The following is a 20,980-nucleotide window of genomic DNA, read 5'->3' as shown; positions in this document are numbered from 1 at the left end:
TGGCACCATCGGTGCCGCCAATCAATATGGCACCATCGGTGCCGCCAATCAGTTAGGCATCTTTGGTGCCGCCAATCAAAAACCCTCCACCAAGGTCCTGTCAAATCGGCGTAACTTTTTTTTGTTTTTTAGTATATTTTAGTAAATAAAAAAAATTTATAATATTTTGGATATTTTTAATTTTTTTATAATAATTTAGTAAAAAACCCCCACATCGGCACTATTCGCAACTTAACTGGGAAAACATCTGGTGGATATAATGCAAGGGAAAGGACAACCTGCATGACATGTTTCACATCGTCTTTTTTTTTCAAGCATATTTCATATTGTGTCTGGATAAAAGTACTTTGTGATTTCTATTTATATGATTACATCTGAAATGCACCTCAGAGCTAAGTCCAGTAGCACAAGAGCACAAAACCCAAAACCCAAACTACACCATGTCATCTCAATCCTCTAAGCTTCACTTTGTTTTCATACCCTTGAAGTGCCCAGGTCACATTATCCCCATGGTGGACATGGGAAGGCTATTGGCTCAACATGGTGTGACAGTGACCATAGTCACCACACCTCTTAATGCTTCCAGGATCAAAACCATCATTGATCGCAATATCGCTTCTGGGATCCAACTCTAACTTCTTCAACTACAATTTCCATGTATCGAGGCCGGCTTGCCTGAGGGTTGCGAGAACATAGACGCCCTCCCATCGCGACTCTTGTCAAAGAATTTTATGGATGCTGTTGGGATGTTACAGCAACCACTTGAGCGGTTCTTGGAAGAGACAGAACCCAAACCAAGCTGTATTATATCAGATAGACATCACCCCTGGACATTTGGTGTTGCTCAAAAGTTCAAAATTCCAAGGCTTGCTTTCGATGGCACAAGTTGTTTTACTGTCACTTGCTCCCATTTTATCAACCTTTCCAAGATTCACGAGAAGGTCTCCGATGATCTAGAGCCCTTTGTGGTGCCTAGTTTACCAGATATGATTGAACTAACTAAAGGGCAGCTACCTAATGACCTGAATCCAAGATCAGTAGTTTTAAAAGTCAAGGAAGAAGACATTGTTGAAAGTTGGACTGCATTACAACACAAAACCAGCAGCAAGCTACTGTCAAGACCAGCAGCAGCAACTATCGAGCTCAACCTATTTTGCTTGGTGCGCAAGATTGATTTTTGGACCGAATGAAGCAACCAACTTTGCTATCTTGTTTTGTTGAAATTTGGTTCCGTTCAATCTTAGTTTGTTTGTAATGATAGTTAAACTTAAGCTAGTGATAAGATCTTTTGATGTAATGGCTGATTGGTCAGCTATATTTGATTATTTTTTAGCTAGTGACTAGGTTTGTATTAGTTGGGGCAGTTAAATACATTAGGTAACTGTCAATGTACATTGTAACTCCTTTTATATTTCAAATTTGAATGAAAATGGGTAATGTTCAGTTACAAAAATTTGTCTGTGCATTCAAGTTTCTTGCTTGCTGTTCTACTTGTTTTCCTTCTGCTTCGATTTCTCTTTGGCTTGCTTGCAAAATTTGTTTGTTGTCTGCTGCCAATGTTCCAACAAATGGTATCATGAGCCTGAATCTTTGAGGGGCCTTTGTTTGCATTTTGTTGAGTTCAAATCAAAACCAACAACAAAGCTTAAAATTAAAAAGGATCGAAGCACTTAAAATCAGTTTAGCAGAATGAGTTTCACTCCACCACCTCCACCAGTGTTCACTGGAGAAAACTATCATATTTGGATAGTCAAAATGAAGACTTACCTCCAGGCACACGGTCTCTGGAGTGTGATCGAGAATGATGCTGAACCACCTCTATTGAGAGTCAATCCCACCATTGCACAGATAAGACAGCATGCTGAGGAGCGAGCCAAGAAGCATAAGGCTATGGCCTACTTGCAAAATGGAGTCTCTGATGTGATATTCACTCGTATCATGGCCTGTGACTCACCAAAGCAAGCCTGGGAGAAGCTGAAGGAGGAGTTCATGGGGATTGACAAAACAAGGCAACAGCAGGTGATCAATCTTAGGAGAGACTTTGAGAATTTGAGGATGAGGGAGTCTGAGACCATCAAGCAGTACTCAGACAAGATAATGGCCATTGTCAACAGCATAAGGCTCCTGGGAGTGGACTTCATAGAGAGCAGAGTTGTTGAAAAGGTCATCACAACTCTCCCTAAGAAATTCGAGTAAAAAATCTCTTCACTAGAGGACTCGAGGGACTTATCAGCCATTTCATTGTCTGAGCTGATAAATTCCCTATATGCACTTGAGCAAAGGAAGGCAAATAGGCAGTAGGAGAATCCTGTGGCTGCTTTCCAAGCTAAAGCCAGTGAAGGCTCGAGTGTGAGTGCAAAAGGTAAAAAGTCTTGGCACAATAGGAGGGTCAAGTCAGGAAAAGATGAAGCAAAAAAGGTGTTCTCACCATGTGTTCATTGCAAGACGACAACACACTCAGAAAAGTACTGCTGGTTTAGGCCAGACATCCAATGCAGGAAATGTAAACAGTTTGGCCATGTAGAGAAGGTGTGCAAGGGCAAACCAAAGGAGATCACTCAGCAATAAGCTCGACCTGCTGAGGACTTGCAAGCTCAGGAGGAGCATGTATTCACAGCAACCTGTTTTGTTGGCACAACAAAGGCCAGCAATGATTGGCTACTAGACAGTGGCTGCTCACATCATATGGCAGCAGATGAGAAGCTGTTTAAGGGCCTAGACAGAAGCTTCCACTCGAGAATTAGGATTGGAGATGGCAAGCTGATTGAGGCCAAGGGCAAAGGCAATGTGCTGGTTAGCACTGGTTCAGGTAACAAGCTAATCTCTGATGTGCTTTTTGTACCTGACTTAGACCAGAACCTGCTTAGTGTAGGTCAAATAGTTGAAAAAGGCTATACATTGGTCTTTAATGATAGTTGTTGTATTGTTCAAGACATGCATATTCAAGAGTTAGTTACAGTCTCTATGACTGATAGGTGCTTCATGCTGGATGTTAGCCAAGTAGAAAGAAAGGCATACACCAGTCTTGTTGACAGCACTGACTTATGGCATAGGAGACTAGGCCATGCCAATTTCAGATCCATTGATCTGTTGTATAGGCTAAATTTGGTTGATGACATTTCAAGAATTGAGGCTAGTGAGAATGTTTGTGAGGTTTGTCAGCTTGGTAAGCAGGCTAAATTGCCTTTTCATGCTGACAGTGCTTGGAGAGCTCAAAGTAAGCTCGAATTGATGCACTCTGATGTCTGTGGTCCTATGAGAACACCTTCAATCAGTGAGAACAGGTATTTTGCCCTGTTTATAGATGATTTAACAAGATTGTGCTGGGTCTACTTCTTGAAGCAGAAGTCAGAAGTGTTTGAAGCCTTCTGCAAATTCAAGGCATATGTTGAAAATTAGTCCGACTGCAAAATTAGAGCCTTGAGGACTGATAATGGCTCTGAATATGTGTTTGAGAGATTTCAGAAGCTTTGTGACAGTGCTGGGATTCACCATCAGCTCACAACAGTCTATACTCCTCAACAAAATGGAGTATGTGAGAGGAAAAATAGGACTGTGCTAAATATGGCCTGGTGTCTATTGTTTCAAGGCAAGTTTCCAACTCAGTTTTGGGCTGAGGCAGTCAACACATCAGTATATCTGCTCAATAGGCTACTTTTGAGGCTTGGTATGGAGTCAAACCAGTGGTAATACACTTGAGAGTGTTTGGTTGTGTGTGTTATGCTCTTGTACCAATGGAAAAGAGAAGTAAGCTCGAGAGCAGGGCCACTCCAGAAATCTTTGTTGGCTATAGCAGTAACATGAAAGGTTATAGAGTGTATGATCCTACAGCAAACAAGGTTTTAGTCAGCAGAGATGTGAGGTTTGATGAGGAAAAGGTGTGGAATTAGAATGGTGCTGAAACTGACATTTCTGAAGTGGACCAGTTGGACTTGGTTGCTGAACCTACAGAAGTTGGACCAAATGAAGATGCTGTTGATGATACACCAATGAGGGGCACCAGAACTTTAGCTGATGTCTATCAGAGGTGTAATTTTGCTGTGATTGAGCCTTCAGACTTTGAAGAAGCTGCCAAGGACAGAAACTGGATGAAAGCTATGGAGGCTGAGCTAGAAATGATCAACAAAAATCAGACATGGGAATTGGTGAGCAGACCAGAACACAAGAAGGTCATAAGAATTAAATGGGTGTACAGGGCCAAGTACAATGTTGATGGCTCTTTGAACAAGCATAAGGCCAGGCTTGTGGTGAAAGGTTATAGTCGGCAATATGGTATGGACTTCTTGGAGACATTTGCACCAGTAGCAAGACTGGATACAATCAAGCTACTGTTTGCTTTAGCAGCTCAGAAGCAGTGGAGGGTTCATCAATTGGATGTAAAATCAGCATTCCTGAATGGCTTTCTCAATGAGGAGATCTTCATCAAGCAACCAGAAGGCTTTGAAGTTGCTGGACATGAAGACAAAGTGTACAAGCTGAGAAAGGCCCTTTATGGCCTGAAACAGGCACCAAGGGCCTGGTATGATAAGGTTGATAGTTATCTAACCATGCTTGGATTTGTGAAGAGCCTTAGTGAGCCTACTCTGTATGTTAAAAGGTCTGAACATGAAACCTTGTCGATTGTCTCCTTGTATGTGGATGATTTGTTAGTGACAGAGAGCAAAGTTGAGCTCATTGATGAGTTCAAGGTTCAAATGCAGCAAGTGTTCGAGATGACTGATTTGGGGGTCATGACATACTTCCTTGGCATGGAAGTTCACCAGTCTGATCGAGGCATTTTCATCAGTCAATACACATTTGCTTTGAAGATTCTTAGCAAATTTTGCATGCAAAACTGTAAAGCAGTTAGTACACCTGTTGCTCAAGGACAAAAGTTGACAAGCAGTGGTGATCAGCAGAGAGTTGATGAGAGGCACTATCGAAGCCTAGTAGGTTGCCTGTTATATTTAACAGCAACCAGACCAGACATCATGTTTGGTGTTAGTTTGCTATCGAGGTTCATGCACTGCTGTAATGAGGCACATTTGAAGGCTGCCAAAAGGGTTCTTAGATACATCAAAGGCACAGCTAACTTTGGTGTGATGTTTGAAAGTGGGAAGGAATTGAAACTAGAATGTTACTCTGACAGTGACTGGGCAGGATCCCTCGATGACATGAAGAGTACCTCTGGATACTTCTTCACACTTGGATCGGACATGTTTTGCTGGAGTTCAAAGAAGCAACAAACTGTTGCTCAATCCACAGCTGAAGTAGAGTACATTGCTGCAACAGCAGCAGTCAATCAGGCCATTTGGCTTAGGAAGCTACTTCAGGATCTTAATGAAACACAAGCTGATGCAACTAAAATTTGGGTGGACAACCAGTCAGCAATTGCCATAGCCAAGAACCCTGTGTTCCATGGTAAAACTAAGCATTTTAAAATTAAGCTGCATTTTGTTCGAGAGGCTAAACAAACAAAGGAAGTCAGCCTTATTCATTGTAGCTCAGATGCACAACTGGCTGACTTGCTAACAAAGCCCTTAGGCACTGCACGATTTGAAGCATTGAGAAGTGCTATTGGTATGTGTTGCATATAGTCCAAGGAGGAGTCTTGAAAGTTGGACTGCATTACAACACAAAACCAGCAGCAAGCTACTGTCAAGACCAGCAGCAGGCTACTGTCAAGACCAGCAGCAGCAACTATCGAGCTCAACCTATTTTGCTTGGTGCGCAAGATTGATTTTTGGACCGAATGAAGCAACCAACTTTGCTATCTTGTTTTGTTGAAATTTGGTTCCGTTCAATCTTAGTTTGTTTGTAATGATAGTTAAACTTAAGCTAGTGATAAGATCTTTTGATGTAATGGCTGATTGGTCAGCTATATTTGATTATTTTTTAGCTAGTGACTATGTTTGTATTAGTTGGGGCAGTTAAATACATTAGGTAACTGTCAATGTACATTGTAACTCCTTTTATATTTCAAATTTGAATGAAAATAGGTAATGTTCAGTTACAAAAATTTGTCTGTGCATTCAAGTTTCTTGCTTGCTGTTCTGCTTGTTTTCTTTCTACTTTGATTTCTCTTTGGCTTGCTTGCAAAATTTGTTTGTTGTCTGCTGCCAATGTTCCAACAGACATGAGAGTAGCAGACATGGCATCATATGGTTTGGTGGTTAATTCTTTTGAAGAACTGGAACCAAGATTTGGTGTATTGGTCCCTCGTCACTTTGTAACAAGGACACGTTAGAAATGGCTGAGAGAGGAAACAAATCCTCAGTGGATGTAGTCCAGTGCTTGCAGTGGCTTGATTCATGGCACAAAACTCGGTAACGTACGTCTGCTTAGTAACAATAATTGAATTGGCCTTAGGCTTAGAAGCATCAAATAGGCCATTCATATGGGTTGTAAGAAAAGGATATAAATCGGATGAGTTCAATAAATGGTTGTCTGAAGAAGGATTTGAGGAGAGAAACAAAGGGAGAGGGCTTTTAATCCATGGATGGGCACCCCAACTTTCGATATTATCTCACACGGTAATTGGAGGGGTGTTGACTCACTGTGGTTGAAACTTGGTGCTGGAAGGAATATGTGCGGGTTTGCCTATGATAACATGGCCATTGTTGGCTGATCAGTTTATGAATGAAAAGCTGGTGGTCCAAGTATTGGGAATTGGGGAAAGGGTGGGGGCAGATATTGCTATGAAGTGGGGAGAGGAAGAACCGTATGGGGTGATGGTGAAGAGAGAAGAGATTACCAAAACCATAAATTTGGTAATGGATTCAGGGAATGAAGGAGAAGAGAGGAGGAAGAGAGCAATGAAGCTTCAGGTTTTGGCAAACAAGGCATTTGAAAACAAGGGATCTTCCTGTCTCAATGTCAAGAGGCTAATAAAAGACATTTCCCAAATCAGTGGGACGAAAGATTAGGCCTCTGACAGTTTTACTTTTTATATTATCTATTTCAATATAATTATTGTCATCTTTCAATTAGCCCCTGAGATAATTGATATTAAGACCAAACTCCAATTCTCCTGGTTCATCTAGACCCAAGACCTTTCTCTGTAGTTCCACTGCTGCACTCAGTCAAGAAGATTGTAATAAAGGGTCAAAGGCATTTGAGAGAAGTCTCATCTCACGACTATTTTTATTTTAGATTTGGTAGAAACTAGCAGGGAGTTCACAGCAGTTTCATTTCCAAATCCTTGTGTTGTTATTAAAAAAGTAAGCAGAATTCTACTGAGCAGTGTGATTTTCAACCAGCTTACTTTTCCCAGTAAATTTTTTTTTGGAGTGACACTACCGCCACCCATAGCATCAGTATGGGATGTTGACCTTTTTTTTTCTTTTAAAAAAAATAAACCGCAACTGGAGAATAATAAAAAGAGTATCAAATGGTCAGATTGATTGGATGTCTGCTGAGATGGGGATGGCCTCTTTTGCTCTCTCGATGGACATGCATGGGGCACTGAGGCCTGCAAATCCAAAGGATTGTGCTTAATTTTTCAAGCAGTTTTCTTATACTAGTGCAAAAAGAAAAAGAGAATGTACTCTATATATTCCATCTCATAATAGGTGCGATCAAATTCAAAGGCGTTTAGCCCAGCAAGCACAAATGCTCCGGATTAACTTCGGTGCTCCCGTAATTGCTTTCCGTCTTGAAGTCTTCCTAAACCCTTGATCCAGTCTAGTCCAAATAGACCTCAATAACTAGCACCATATGTGGGAATCTGAGCAAGAAGCCATGGATTCTCCCTATTAAGCAACTAAGACTAACCATAGCAGATATCACAACCTTTGAACCACGGTAACCAATGTCTCCAAATCCTTTTAACCATTGATGGAAACTTTAGGGGCTGCTCCTCCACCGAGAATGACAAGTTCTGGAACTGCTAGGCCAACAGAAGTTGTCAATCCATCTAGGCAATATGCTTTCTTTGAGATTCCATCAGCTGTGTACAACCCGAGCATTACCAGAACATCTTTATCACAACCACACCTCTTCACAACTACTTCAACCGTCAATAATTGTAACTCAATTCAGTACTAGAGCCCCATTGTCATTCACGTCGAGCCTTGTGATGCTCAGGATGCTCAGAACCAAACTGCTAATAACATCTGGACCACCAACATGGACAGTTTTCCTAGAACTATCTCTCAGTCGCCAATAATGAATGTAACACCATCTACGACTCAACAACCAGATCATCATTCCTAATGCTCCTATCCACCGCCTTCGCAGCACAACAAATAAGACTCGGAAATAATATGAGCAAATCCTTTAGAATGAGCATAAGAATGCAGGCTGCAGCTAGGCTCTCCAAGCATACAACGCCAGATGAAAGTCTTGCCTCCGCTACAAGGAATAACGTAAAACAACCATACAAGCAACAAATCCAAAGAACGCATCAATTCCCCTCAAAGCAACGAACAGAGCGAGTAGCTACTTGAAGCAGGAGCTAAAGAGTTTGAAGAAACCCAGTCGAGATGACTTTGCGTGGCTTGATGGTGAGCACGACCTTTGTTCTTTGGTAACATCCATCATGGATCCACAGATTTGACTCATCATGTCAACCACGTCAGATCTTTTCGCAATCTCTTAATGTTCCTAATCCGATTCAATGCCGCATTTTCCCAACAACCCTCGTTATTTATGTGTTTCTTCTCATTGCATTTCCTTGTTTGTTTAGGCACATTAAAGCCAAAAAATTGCAGTGTTTTGCATGCTTTAAACGAATATTAGATAATGTAAATAAATATTGTGATCTATTTATTTTCCTTTTTCTTACTGTTAGCATCACTTTCATTAGCTTTTGTGCAACTCCAGCTCATGCCATGGTGGTTGACAGTGATGATATTTACTTTTAGAACCCATATGTGGCAGTTGCTGATCGATAGAGCTCATACCCTTTTTTTTTTTTTTCCTTTTTTTGTATAATTTTGCTGGATGGATTGGGTCATCCACCTTATGAGTATGACCTGCAGTGAAATCCCCCCACCGCATGGATGTTGTCTACTGCAAATGCTCTATTATGGTGAATAAGTGGTGGGAAATATTTAGCAAATCTTGGGTTTACGCATGTATGTGCGTGTTTCAAAGGAACATGAAACCACAATAATTTGGGCAGGAAATTAATATTAACTTAGTACTATCCCATATGAAGTATGAACCAACAAAACAAAATGTATTTTCTTTTTATGGATTACATACAACTTTAACTCTTATTTAATGTCAACTTACGAAAATTCTTACCATTAAATTTTATTGGAGTTAATTCAATCCGTTTATGGGTTGGACTATCAAGCTTAAATGTCTGTCCAAAATTTAGAAAAGTTTAGACAAAAATATTATACTCAATAAATGGATTTTGACAAAAATTAGACCTATTTAAAATGTGGGTTGAGCTCGAGCTTGAACATTCAAGGCCCAACCCCGACTCGGCTCAACTCGTTTCAAGTTTATAATACTTTATATTAAATTATATTTATATATTATGTAATTTAGAACATATTAAAAAATAAACTTATACTAAATATATAGTACTACTCTAATGTAAATATTAAAATAATATTAAGATGAATATATAAAAATTTTCAATAAATAAAAATTATATAAAATTATTAAATATTAAAATATATAAAAAATTAAAAAAATAATATGGACGGGCCGAAAATAGACTTGGGTTAACCTTTTGCAAATATGGATAGGTTTGGACAAAATTCTAAACCTAAATTTTGAGTCGAATCGAACTTAAACAAACATAAAATATATTAATATCATGCTTAAATCTGGCCGATCCATGAATACATTTAAAGCTATCCTCCCAAAATAATAGAAAATATCAGGTGATCCTATCTGAGTTTGGACTTTAGAGTACTTCAATTCTACTTTATTTTTAATTTAAGTCCACTTATTAAAAAAATTGAAAAAATAAATAGAAAAAACAAGAAAGCATGGTTAAACGTACGTGCGTACGTACATCCTTGTATTCAAGTTCTATAGTTGTATGCATTCTTTCGTTCCCCCATCAATCTCTCTCCACGCCAAACCTCTGGCTCTAATCCAAACTCTCTAAAATCTAAATCCCTTCTCATAAACTTCTCCAATTCAATTCAACCACCGCAAAAAATAATAACAATAACACACCCACAACATTTTCCCCATTCTCCAATTCTCCCAAGTTCGCCGTAATGTCCTCCACAGGTCCGCCTGTCCTCCCTATCTCCACTGTCCAGTCCACCGAATCGCAGCCACCCATCTCCGTCTCCGCATTTCGCGCATTCCTCTCTCGTCTTAATGATTCCTTTCGCAATGGCATCTCCCAACGTCGTCCCTGGCCTGAACTAACTGATCGCTCTGCCTTCTCCAAGCCTGAGTCTTTCTCCGAAGCCACCCTTCGTATTCGCAAAAATTACTCCTACTTTCGAGTTAATTATCTGATGGTTATTGGTTTCACTCTTGCATTTTCGCTTCTTTCCCACCCCTTTTCCCTTCTCCTCCTTCTAGGCCTTCTCTTCTCTTGGGTCTTCATGTACCTCTTCCGCCCCGCCGACCAGCCTCTCGTCATATTTGGCCGCACCTTCTCTGATCGCGAGACCCTTGGAATCCTCATCATCTTAAGCGTCTTCGTCATCTTCCTCTCCTCCGTTGGATCTCTTCTCATTTCCGCTATTATGGTTGGGTTCGGCCTCGTTTGTGCTCACGGTGCCTTTAGGGCCCCTGAAGATCTGTTCTTGGACGAGCAAGAACCCGCTAACACTGGCTTCTTGTCCTTCCTTGGTGGTGCTGCCTCCAATGCCGCCGCTGCCGCTGTTCCTGCTGTTTCTGCCACTCGTATCTAAAGCTTATCCAAGGATCGCTCTTTCTCAATCTCCTTAGCGAGGGTAATACAACAATACAACATCGCTTCGTTTGTAATTGATTCAATTTTCATTTTTAGACAATTAATTCCACGTTTGGTTCCTTTTTCCCTTCATTTTCTGGGTAGCATTTATATTAACGTTGGTGAAATGTATATGGATATGGTTTATTAGATAACTTACACTGGTGAATCCATTGAGACTCCATGACACGAAGTTGTAATTCCATTTTATTGGCACAGCTAATACACAGAAATCATATTGTTTATTTGCTTATTCTATTTCTAGTTATGTTTCAACCAGAAAAAAAAAAAAAACTCAGAGCTCTTCGTATAAGATTTGGTTTTGTCTTTTTTGTATGAGTTTCCTCTTTTGTAATGCCAGAAAAAAGATTATATAACCCTCCTATTAGTTGCTGCAAATATCGCTGCAAGATGTTATCGCATCTTAATGGATCTTTTGAGTATTCAGAAGTTGATAAAAGAAAAAAATAAAGCTCCATCAACCAACTAATATCATCATACCCACAATCAATTTCAATTTCATCCACCCTTCATAACATTCTTTTGATTAAATTGTATTTCTAGCCTCTCATCAATCTAATTTTTGCATTTTTATCTCACGCTATTGCGATTTAATCATACTATAAATTAATTTCTTTAAATTCAAAAATCTTCGAGTCATCATACTGGAGCTTTTTATAGGGGTGAGCCGATGAGTGGGTGGCATCCATTGTAAAAGAGGAATGGACTAGTGAAGTCTTTGATTTGGAGCTCATGAGAGATACGCCAAACCATAAATGATGAGTTGCTTAATACATTGAAACTAGCTCTGCATTGCGTTGAGTCCTCACCTGCAGCATTTCGTGGCGATGATGGTGCTAAATTTGCAGCAACAAGTGAATAGATTTTCTTTATTCGTTTACAGCGATTATAGGAGAAAGGGAAAGAGGGGGTATTCTTTCATTCTTATTATTGTTTGTTGTTATGTGCGGTTTTTTTGCAAATGTAAAACATATCTATTCTTTTGTATCAGGAGAATAATGTTGTTTTGGAAAATGAGTATGACACTTTATTTCCGTATTCCAATTGCCAGGTTTTTACATGTACATTAATGATGCAGATGAATGAAGACACACAAAGCCCTGTAAGAAAGAGAACTGTTTTCTGGCAATGTTAGAACCCACTGGACTTTCAGTTTTTAACCCAAATTTTCAGTCGTAAGGGAAGGCAAGACCCCGGTTACACGCAAATGCCTTTTTCTCTCTTCATCGCATCACAGTCACCCCATAGCCGTAACTCTCTGTTTCTCTGAGCTCTCTCACGTCATGGGCGATCTGGTATTGCAGAAAATAGCAATATCTGGGCCAACGCTGGCCTCAATGATCCAACGCCTCTCATCTTCCCCTGCCGACTTAGACGGCCTCCTCTTCGGCCACGTCACTTGCGTAGCCCCTTCTGCCCTCTCCGACGATTCCGTCCAATCTACCCCGGATTCACAACTCGTCGCTACTATCTCCAGCTTCCTCTCCTTCCCTTCCCTTCTCTCCTATGACTCACTCGGCCGAGTCGACTCCTCCCGCCTCACCCTTACTAACCTTAATCAGAAACCCCTCATCGGCTGGTTCTCCTTTCGCCGGAAAACCCCCCTCCGCCCTTCCATGCGAGAATCCTCCGTCACTCGTTCCCTCCCCTCTAACCCCCAACTCTATCTCCCAATCCAAAACGCTAGCTCTGAATCCCTTTTCGCTCCTTCAATTTTCCTCCTCTTCACCACTCCTCTACAAGACCAATTCATCCAAACCTGCCAATATCGGGCGTTCCAAGTCCAATCATCGAACCTCTGTTTTAATCCCCTGCCGATCGATATAGTCAACATTGGACCTGCGTTTAGAGGACATTACGGGGCGTTTAGCCCCACCTCTGCGCTTCCCTTCTTGAACTGCGAGTTAAGAAGCTCATCGGCGATCAACGAATGTAGAAATGAGGAAAATTTAATTGGAATGAAACGAATAGCAAAGGATCAATCGGAGTTGGATATGTGCGCCGAGGGAATGCAAATCGGGAGATTGAATCAGTTGATTGGACCGGAAGCCGTTAATTATACGGCAGGATTAGAGGATTTGTATAAGAAAATGCTTTGTAAAATCGAAAGCTTGGCCAGGCTCGTTGAAGCTAGCTCAGCTAAGGTGGTTGAACAGGTGAGCTTATTACCCGTTGTTTTCTCTATGCTCAGTGTGTTTAAAGTTGATTTCTTTATGCTTTTCAAGTTATGTTCTAAAAATTAATTGTTGACAGGAGAATCACAATAGAAAGCTAAGATACAAAGTTGCTAGGTCTGCTGGATTGGAATAATTGCTTCCTTTTGTTTTCTTTTCAATATCATGCCAGGTAATTTCTTATATTTGATTTCATTTAGTTTTCCCTTAATGTTATTGTATCATTTGTTATTTGAGCTAAAAACTAGACTAATTTTTACTTGCATGACTAGTTGTTGCCAATTGAACCTTGTCTTTTGGTTATCTTTGAAGTGAACTTAGTACTGAGGGTAGCAGAGTAGAGTTTGTTTCTCCATTAAATGTTCAAAAATGGTGTTGTTATTTCCCGTGAAGATTCACCTTGCTTTTAGCATTTTGATTCTTGCTATTGTTGTGAATGCATAATGATTTGTGGTACAACTAATGCCTTCCTCTTTTAGTGATTCTTATGTTTGTCTCTTGAATCACTATGGAAATTTGTGTTATGGCTTTATAGATTTTATTTTTAAAGCTAATATAACGAGTGCATGATGAAGATTCTTAGCATTTAGATGTAAAATACTGAACGCTTAGGTTGAGTTGCCTTGTATTCACTAAAGCTTCCTGTATTTGATAAAGGAGTGGACTAGACAATATTCTGGAGCTGCAGACATGTGCTTTTCAAAAGGTTTGATAGCTCTCACCTGAAATCAGTTTGCAAATGCAGAATTTTGTGTTATTTCTGAGGCATTACGATTCACATGCATGCTATGTTCATATGTCACAGAAATGCATAATTTATATAATGTTTTAAGTTGCAAGTCAAGGTTGTTATCAGCTTTTTCTTTTAATAATTATTCAAACTAGGTTTTAGGTATCAAAACATTGTGTAGAATGTAATCATTATGCTCCGTTTGATTATTTGGATTTGGATTTCAATTATTATGAAAATGGTAAGAATGAAATGCATATATTATAGTCAAACTAGTTGAGATTCAATCTAATTATATTAGAAAAGGTATAAAAATATGGATTTGTCAAATCCAAATATATTTTAAGCATTTTAAATTCATTACTAAATAGGCTTCTAGCAAATCCGTGGATTTGCAAAATGATCATGAAGGTTACATTTCTAAATAGTTTACTACTCAATTTACACTTATTTTTGAAATCCAAATCCAAATCCAAATTCTAAAATCATAGACCTTCAAGAATTTGGAGAAAGCTTGTGGCTAATATATTGGTGTATACCATCTCATTTCTTTTATGCATAAGTGGTTTATGCTTTGTATTGTGCATGTAATATTTTACTTTGGAGACCATTGATTGAGGGAAAAAATCCTAATAGAAAAGAACTCTGCATGTTTAATCCCTTATCTTGTTGGTTGCCTTGCTGAGTCTTTGAAGACAAAATTCTTGATGTTGGGTGTTTTTTGGATGATTGTGCATGAGTTGATGGTTTCTTGTGCATTTTGGCTACTTCAACTTTCTTTCAGGCAGCACAACTGTATGGTATATAGTTGGTGAATTGAACAGAGAAATGAAATGTCATTTAGTAGGCATTCTCTTCATGCAGTGTAGGTAAAAATTATCCAGCTTATGATCACGCATGGCATATCTAGCAATTCAATGGAATTTATTGACAAGTACTCCCTCATAAGAGGATAAGATACATTATATGAAAAAGTAAAACCGTTAGGATTTCATTGAGTAAAACTGTTAGGATTTCATTGACAAGGACGTCAAGACAAGACAAGACAAGACTGCTCATTTTGCAAGAAATGTAGATATTTCCACGTACTAACGCCCACCGGACGAGAAATTGCTACTTTCTTCTTTAAACCCAGACTAATATCTACACACACAGTTTAGGAAAAGCTTGTAGGTTACTGTTAAAAAAGAGTTTTGGGTTTAATTTTAAGAATTTTGGTAATATACTAGATATTTTGGTAAAATTTTAGATATTTAATAAATCAATTAAATTGATAGAAATATTGGTAAAGTCTTGGTAAATTCAAAATGTTAATTATTTTGGTAAAATATCCATATAAAAATTGGTAAATTGATAGAAATATTGGTAAATTCATATAAAATTTGGTAAAATTATTAGAAATATTGGTAAACTCATAGAAGTTTTGGTACAGTCAAAATTTTGTTAATTCTTAAGACTTGGTATAGGATTAGAAATTTTGGAAATATTCATAAAATCTTAAAATTTTTGGTAAAGTCTCATAAATATTGGTAAATCAATAGAAATTTTGGTCGTTAGATATATTGGTAAATCTTTAGAAATATTGGGAAATAGTTCGATATATTGTAAAATCCATAGATATTTTGGTATATTTATAGAACTTTTGGTAATTATTAAAATTTGATATAGGGTTTAGAAAATTTGAAAATATTGGTAAAATGTTGGAAATTTTTGTTAAGTCTCATAAATATTGGTAAATGTTAGATATTTTAGTAAATTGTTAGATGTTTTGGTAAAACTTTAAAAAAATCAATTTATTAAATATACCGGTAAATCGTTGGATATTTTGGTAAATCTTTAGAAATATTGGTAAAGTCTCATAAATACTGATAAAATCGATAGAAATTTTGGTAAATTGTTAGATATTTTGGTAAACTCATAGAAATTTTGGTAATTGTTAGGACTTGGTATAGTGTTTAGAAAATTTGGGAATATTGGTAATGTCTCATAAATATTGATAAAAAAATAGAAATTTTGGCAACTTGTTAGATATATTGGTAAGTTCTTAGAAATATTGGTAAATCGTTAAATATATTGGTAACTTGTTAGATATTTTGGTAAATCCCTAAATATTTTGGTAAAATTAGAGAAATTTTGATAATTGTTAAGACTTGGTATGGTGTTTAGAAATTTTGGTGAAGTCTCAAAAGTATTGGCAAAAGGGTAGAAATTTTGGTAAATCTTAGAAAATTTGATAAACTATTAGATATATTGGTAAAACAATAGAAAGTTTGGTAAATCCTTAGATATTTTCATAAACCCTTTAAAATTTTGGTAAACTTTTTAATATATTGGACCTCGAGTTGCAAAGCGATCTCGGTTTCTCAGGTGATGACGCCATATTCACATGGCAGGCAAAATTTGTAGGTTATTGAGCTCCATGACATCACTGTGAATCCAAACACAACTTAAAACTATGACTACGTCTCCCTTAAAGCGAGAGAAATAAATCTTTAAACCCGAAAATTTCAACACGCAAAAAGAAGAAAAAAATAATTTAGAGGAAATTGAGATGTGGTGAGTAGGGGGATGAAGAAGGGTGTTTATATAAGGGATAGGGTGGGGTACAAATGGGACAAAATTTATCTCGGGAATCCCAGTTCAGGGCTCTTAAGTAATCAAGTCAAGGTGGTTGAAATGGCTAGAAAAGAAATGCTCCTTACAGGGGGTGTTTTCCTCTGACATGTCAAACATGTGACTCGAAAACGCATCCTGTATTAAATGTTTTCATTGCCATGTTAGAGGAAAACACCCCATGTAGGGAGCGTTTTCTCTCTGGCCATTTCAACCACAAAACTAGAACTTTTCCAAAGCAAAATAAAAAAAAATCAGTATGATGAACTTGAATCGTTAATTAACTTGATTGCATACAAACTAAACCAATTTAATAAATTTGTTTTGTACATTATAATTAAGTGTACCTTTTAAATGTAAAACAAAGTATAAAAAAATTACAAAATAACGTAATCATGGGTGTCCCGAATGTGTGCCACAATAGGGTGGGCGTCGAGCACGCCTAAGGTTCTGTCGCAATATTGCGTTTGGCGGCTGCTCGTCGACTTCGACCTCACCTTGACGTGCACGTCTCAATCTTTGACATTGTCTCCTTCCTCTGTGGTTGAACCCGATCGTGTCCTAGCCACCCATTGTGGATTCCCCGGGTTGATTCAACGGTTGCGAGGACGGCCCACCTTGGTAGAACAGCGATGCCAAGGGTGTTTACGACACTATCAATAAGCCACTATATGGTGTCACCTAGCTCGATTGCGAATAGAAGGTGGGAACTAAAGGTGATACCGAATGTGTCAGTGTTGTTGGCGGGACAGGCATGTAATATGGCACGGTGGGTATCGGTCGTGCATAATATATCCCTAGAGAAGGTGTTGATGCAGGGAATGATGGAGCATGTTGTGGTGATTGTTTAAAATAAACTGGTGCTAAATGTGTTGATGTATAGAATGATTGTGCATGTTGTGGTGATTATGTAAAATAAACCATAATTGAAGGTGATGATACGGGGAATGAGTGTGTGTGTTGTGATGGTTGTGATGAGTGGGGGATCCAATTTAGTCCCCCCAAGCATGCGAGCAACATATAAAAAGCCTGCATCTTGCAAGTGTACATGAACGACCTTCGGTGCATATTCGCTTAAATTGTTTATGTACGTCTCCAAAATTCAATATCCAGGCTGAGTATATAAACATAAAAAATTAATAATCTAAACAGCTTAATAATTAACTATTTAAATTTAAATAATTTAATAAACTTACTTACCATTTGTAATTGAACATTAGAGATATATTTGATCAAAACGAATAAATTGATTTGTCATTTAAAATTTTATAAGAAAAGAATAAAATCGAAGAGAATAAAATTCAAAAAAAATATTAAAATAAATATTTGAGGATTGAAAATTTGAAATTGAAAATTAAAATTTAGAGATTGAAAATATAAAATTAGAAATTGGGGATTGAAAATTGAAGATTAAGAATTTAGAAAGAAAGAATGAGTATGGAATATTTGGGTGAAAATAATGAATTGAGGGGTTTATATATAAATTTTTACGGCTGTTGGATCCTTATTAGTCGTAAGAAAAATTACCGTTGGAATAGTACCATTAAAGGAAAACGCGTATTACAATGCGCGTTTTCATTGCCTTTTCTCTTTTAAAAATGTGTCTTATGTGAAACTCTCCTTAAATATTTTTAAAAAATAACCTAATTTTTTTGAAAAGAAATTCACCATTTTCATATAAATTAACCTCTAAAAACTCTCCTTTTTGAAAGCTTTTTCTAAGCTTATATTAACTTTTCTTTTCTAGAATTTCCCGTACTATTTTGTATATTAAATATGATACAACATGAAAAAAGCAGCAGCGGCCGCAATATGCACGCTGAAAAGTACTAGTAAAAGACAAGTCTTCCACGCCAGGAAAAGGAAGGGATGGGATGGGAACTGAGCTACGTTTGTCGGGGTTTAGCCACGACTTATATACCTATCTTATGATCCATACAAAAGATGCCGCGTCCCGTTTTTATCCATTTTGGGAATGCACAAATAAGTTAAATAAAGAATATCAATTGTTGTGCTTTCCTTCGATCCCAAGGAATCCTCAGCTAACCCTCACCGAAAATAGATTACAACCTCAACATTTCCACTGCTTTCCATAATACAATACACCACACAAAACCCAAATACAAAGTTAAGCCCTTCCTTCGTCAAAGCCTCTGAGATCATTCCTGACCCAGTGTTCCCTATCTCCTTTTTCTGCTTCTAATTTATTCTGTTTTCTTTCATTACATATTTACGTCACTAGCTATATATATATACATACTTCGATTTCCTCTCTGTCAGGTTTTTTTTAATCTTTTTTTGTTGAATCAGGTACCTATGAAAATAAAGCGCAGTTCTTGTGATACGGAGGATGGTGTTATTGGTAGTAATAAGAAACCACGCGCAAGAAGGAATGGACGTGAATCAGTAGAGGACACTATTGAGAAGTGGAAGAAGTACAACAACAACCAACTTGGCTTGGGTGAAGAAGATGGCCTCAAAAAGGTTTCTAAGCTTCCTGCCAAAGGTTCCAAAAAGGGGTGTATGCAAGGAAAAGGAGGCCCCGAGAACTCCAGATGCAAGTATAGAGGTGTAAGACAAAGGATATGGGGGAAGTGGGTAGCTGAAATCCGACAACCCATCAACGGAAATCGTCTAGCAAGTAAAGGAAACAACAGGCTTTGGCTTGGAACCTTCTCTAATGCCATTGATGCAGCTCTTGCTTATGATGAGGCAGCAAAGGCTATGTACGGTTCTTATGCTCGTCTCAATTTCCCTGATCATCATTCCAAGGAATCGGTAGATAACTCCACTACTGAGATAGGTTCAATCGAATCTACTTCAACATCAACTTTGGATGATAAAAGAGCTAGTTATGAGACCCCTGCTGTAGAGCCTGTTGAAGAATCTAAGGTACTCCTAGAGATTAAGTCGACAGACAAACATGATTATTCTCAAGTTTGTACGGAGGAGGAAGCAGAGGACGCTGCAACAGATGCCAGAGCCAGTGAATCAACAGGATGCAATTCAAGTAAAGAGCTTAGAATCCACAACTCTAATGGTATCAATGAGCTTAAAGATGAGGAATGCCAATTAAGGAACAGTTGTATGGATTCTGATTATTATAACACGCAGACAACCTTGGAGAGAAGAGGAACAGAATCAGAAGTAGAGCTATCTCATAATATCATACCAAGACCAAGTGACTTCAATTTTAGATACAATTACCTGGATAATGAAGACCAAGATGCTGGCATTACAATATTTGAGTTGGAGCCGTTTAAGGATGTTAAAGTTGAGACGCCAGTAACAAGGGAAAACTGGGAAGGTGAGCTTGCTGGAAGTATTGAATCCGGTAAGGGATATAGCTGTTTCTTTAGTGAAGATGATAACTTGAAGACTGAGCTTACGGATTCAGATATTTATTGTAAGCCTATAAGTAAAATGAATGCAGAAGGGAGTATATCAAGGGACGAAGTGGATGTTGAACCTGGGGGGTTTAATGATTTCTATAACTACATCAGTTTTGATGATGTTTATGATCTCAAGCGCTATGAGCCCCCAGATTCGAGCTGCCAGCAACAACTAAATACTCCCACATCTGTTGGTGGTAGCTTTAACAGGTCCACTAACAAATTGGAGAGTGTGCATAGTTGGTCAGGAGAAGCCATAGCTGATGTAAAGCCTTTTGCCTTAATTAGAAATGACAAGTACGGATTGGGAGGTGGACTGGAGGAGAGTGGGAACCAAGATGAAACAGGCTTTGATTTAGACCACACCATGGAATATTTGAGGCCTGATGTTGATTTGGACTTCCTAGAAGGCATAAAATACACTGATTTATGGTTTCCCGAGCGTGGATTTTAGATACTTTGGGGCATCTTTTAGTTGCTGCCTGCCTAGTATTGCAGTTAAAATCAAACGTGTCATTAGAGAAAATATTGTTTCTCATAGGAAATTTTGTCTGTTGTAGTTTCATGTTCGTTTTGAGTGTTTTCTCAGCATATCTGCTGGGCTGAGCAAGTAAATATATACGGTTTTTACTTTTAATTGTATGAAGTGAAGGCCTGAGGGAGCCATATCCCAATATCTCATGTGAAGCCACAATTTTCAGAATAAAGTTATGAATGTATACATTAAAGTGCAAACAAACCTGCTCTGTTGATTATGTGTACGATTAATGCTTGATTCCAGATACAGACATGAGACATGGACCATGGTAACAGAGAGGGATAGCCATATATGATTGCTTATAACTATTGATGCACATGCTGGTAAAATATGAGAAACAAAACGAATAATAGTAATGACCTGCGCCCTATGATGTCTTTAATCCATTGCCACTTGCCAGACAATGCTAGATTAATAAAAAAACTATAGGCTTTTCCATGTTTTTTAGTGTAGATAAAAACGAAGTTCAATGCCTTTGTTAAGTATAAAGATTAGACGAACAGCGAGGAGGATTAAGTCCAATCTATGGCACCGCCACTATGGGGTAAAGATTTATTAATTCAATTAAGTTTTAGTTTCGTTTCTACTTAAAATTTATTTTTGTTGGAACCCATTTTTGATTAGCAAGTAATTATCCAAATCTAGTCGAGTTTG

The 20,980-nt window shown here is 38.2% G+C and overlaps 3 protein-coding genes across 3 annotated transcripts; all 3 read left to right on the top strand.

Moving 5' to 3' along the window:
- Positions 1–9,968: 9,968 nt before the first annotated feature.
- Positions 9,969–11,570, top strand: LOC107890940 (PRA1 family protein B4). The gene is made up of 2 exons (XM_016815547.2): positions 9,969–10,859; positions 11,540–11,570. Exon 1 carries the CDS (start codon positions 10,167–10,169, stop codon positions 10,815–10,817), a length of 651 nt encoding a protein of 216 aa, XP_016671036.1. The 5' UTR covers positions 9,969–10,166; the 3' UTR covers positions 10,818–10,859; positions 11,540–11,570.
- Positions 11,571–11,649: 79 nt separating this feature from the next.
- On the top strand, positions 11,650–17,332 carry LOC107890935 (uncharacterized). The gene is made up of 4 exons (XM_016815543.2): positions 11,650–11,789; positions 11,958–13,035; positions 13,133–13,225; positions 13,711–17,332. Exons 2-3 carry the CDS (start codon positions 12,163–12,165, stop codon positions 13,187–13,189), a joined length of 930 nt encoding a protein of 309 aa, XP_016671032.2. The 5' UTR covers positions 11,650–11,789; positions 11,958–12,162; the 3' UTR covers positions 13,190–13,225; positions 13,711–17,332.
- On the top strand, positions 13,720–20,462 carry LOC107890932 (uncharacterized). The gene is made up of 2 exons (XM_041101014.1): positions 13,720–13,759; positions 18,707–20,462. Exon 2 carries the CDS (start codon positions 18,713–18,715, stop codon positions 20,240–20,242), a length of 1,530 nt encoding a protein of 509 aa, XP_040956948.1. The 5' UTR covers positions 13,720–13,759; positions 18,707–18,712; the 3' UTR covers positions 20,243–20,462.
- The last annotated feature ends 518 nt before the right edge of the window (positions 20,463–20,980 follow it).

The sequence above is a fragment of the Gossypium hirsutum genome, chromosome D09, assembly GCF_007990345.1.
Source record: "Gossypium hirsutum isolate 1008001.06 chromosome D09, Gossypium_hirsutum_v2.1, whole genome shotgun sequence".
Taxonomy (NCBI): Eukaryota; Viridiplantae; Streptophyta; class Magnoliopsida; order Malvales; family Malvaceae; genus Gossypium; species Gossypium hirsutum.
The sequence above is the reverse complement of the archived record's forward strand: the minus strand, read 5'-3'. Positions and strand labels throughout refer to the sequence as shown.

Bases quoted from the DNA above. Each gene is read 5' to 3' on its own strand.
- LOC107890940 (XM_016815547.2), top strand. From the start codon at position 10,167: ATGTCCTCCACAGGTCCGCCTGTCCTCCCTATCTCCACTGTCCAGTCC.
- LOC107890935 (XM_016815543.2), top strand. From the start codon at position 12,163: ATGGGCGATCTGGTATTGCAGAAAATAGCAATATCTGGGCCAACGCTG. The intron at 13,036-13,132 runs GTGAGCTTATTA...AATTGTTGACAG, and splicing joins CAGCTAAGGTGGTTGAACAG to GAGAATCACAATAGAAAGCT.
- LOC107890932 (XM_041101014.1), top strand. From the start codon at position 18,713: ATGAAAATAAAGCGCAGTTCTTGTGATACGGAGGATGGTGTTATTGGT.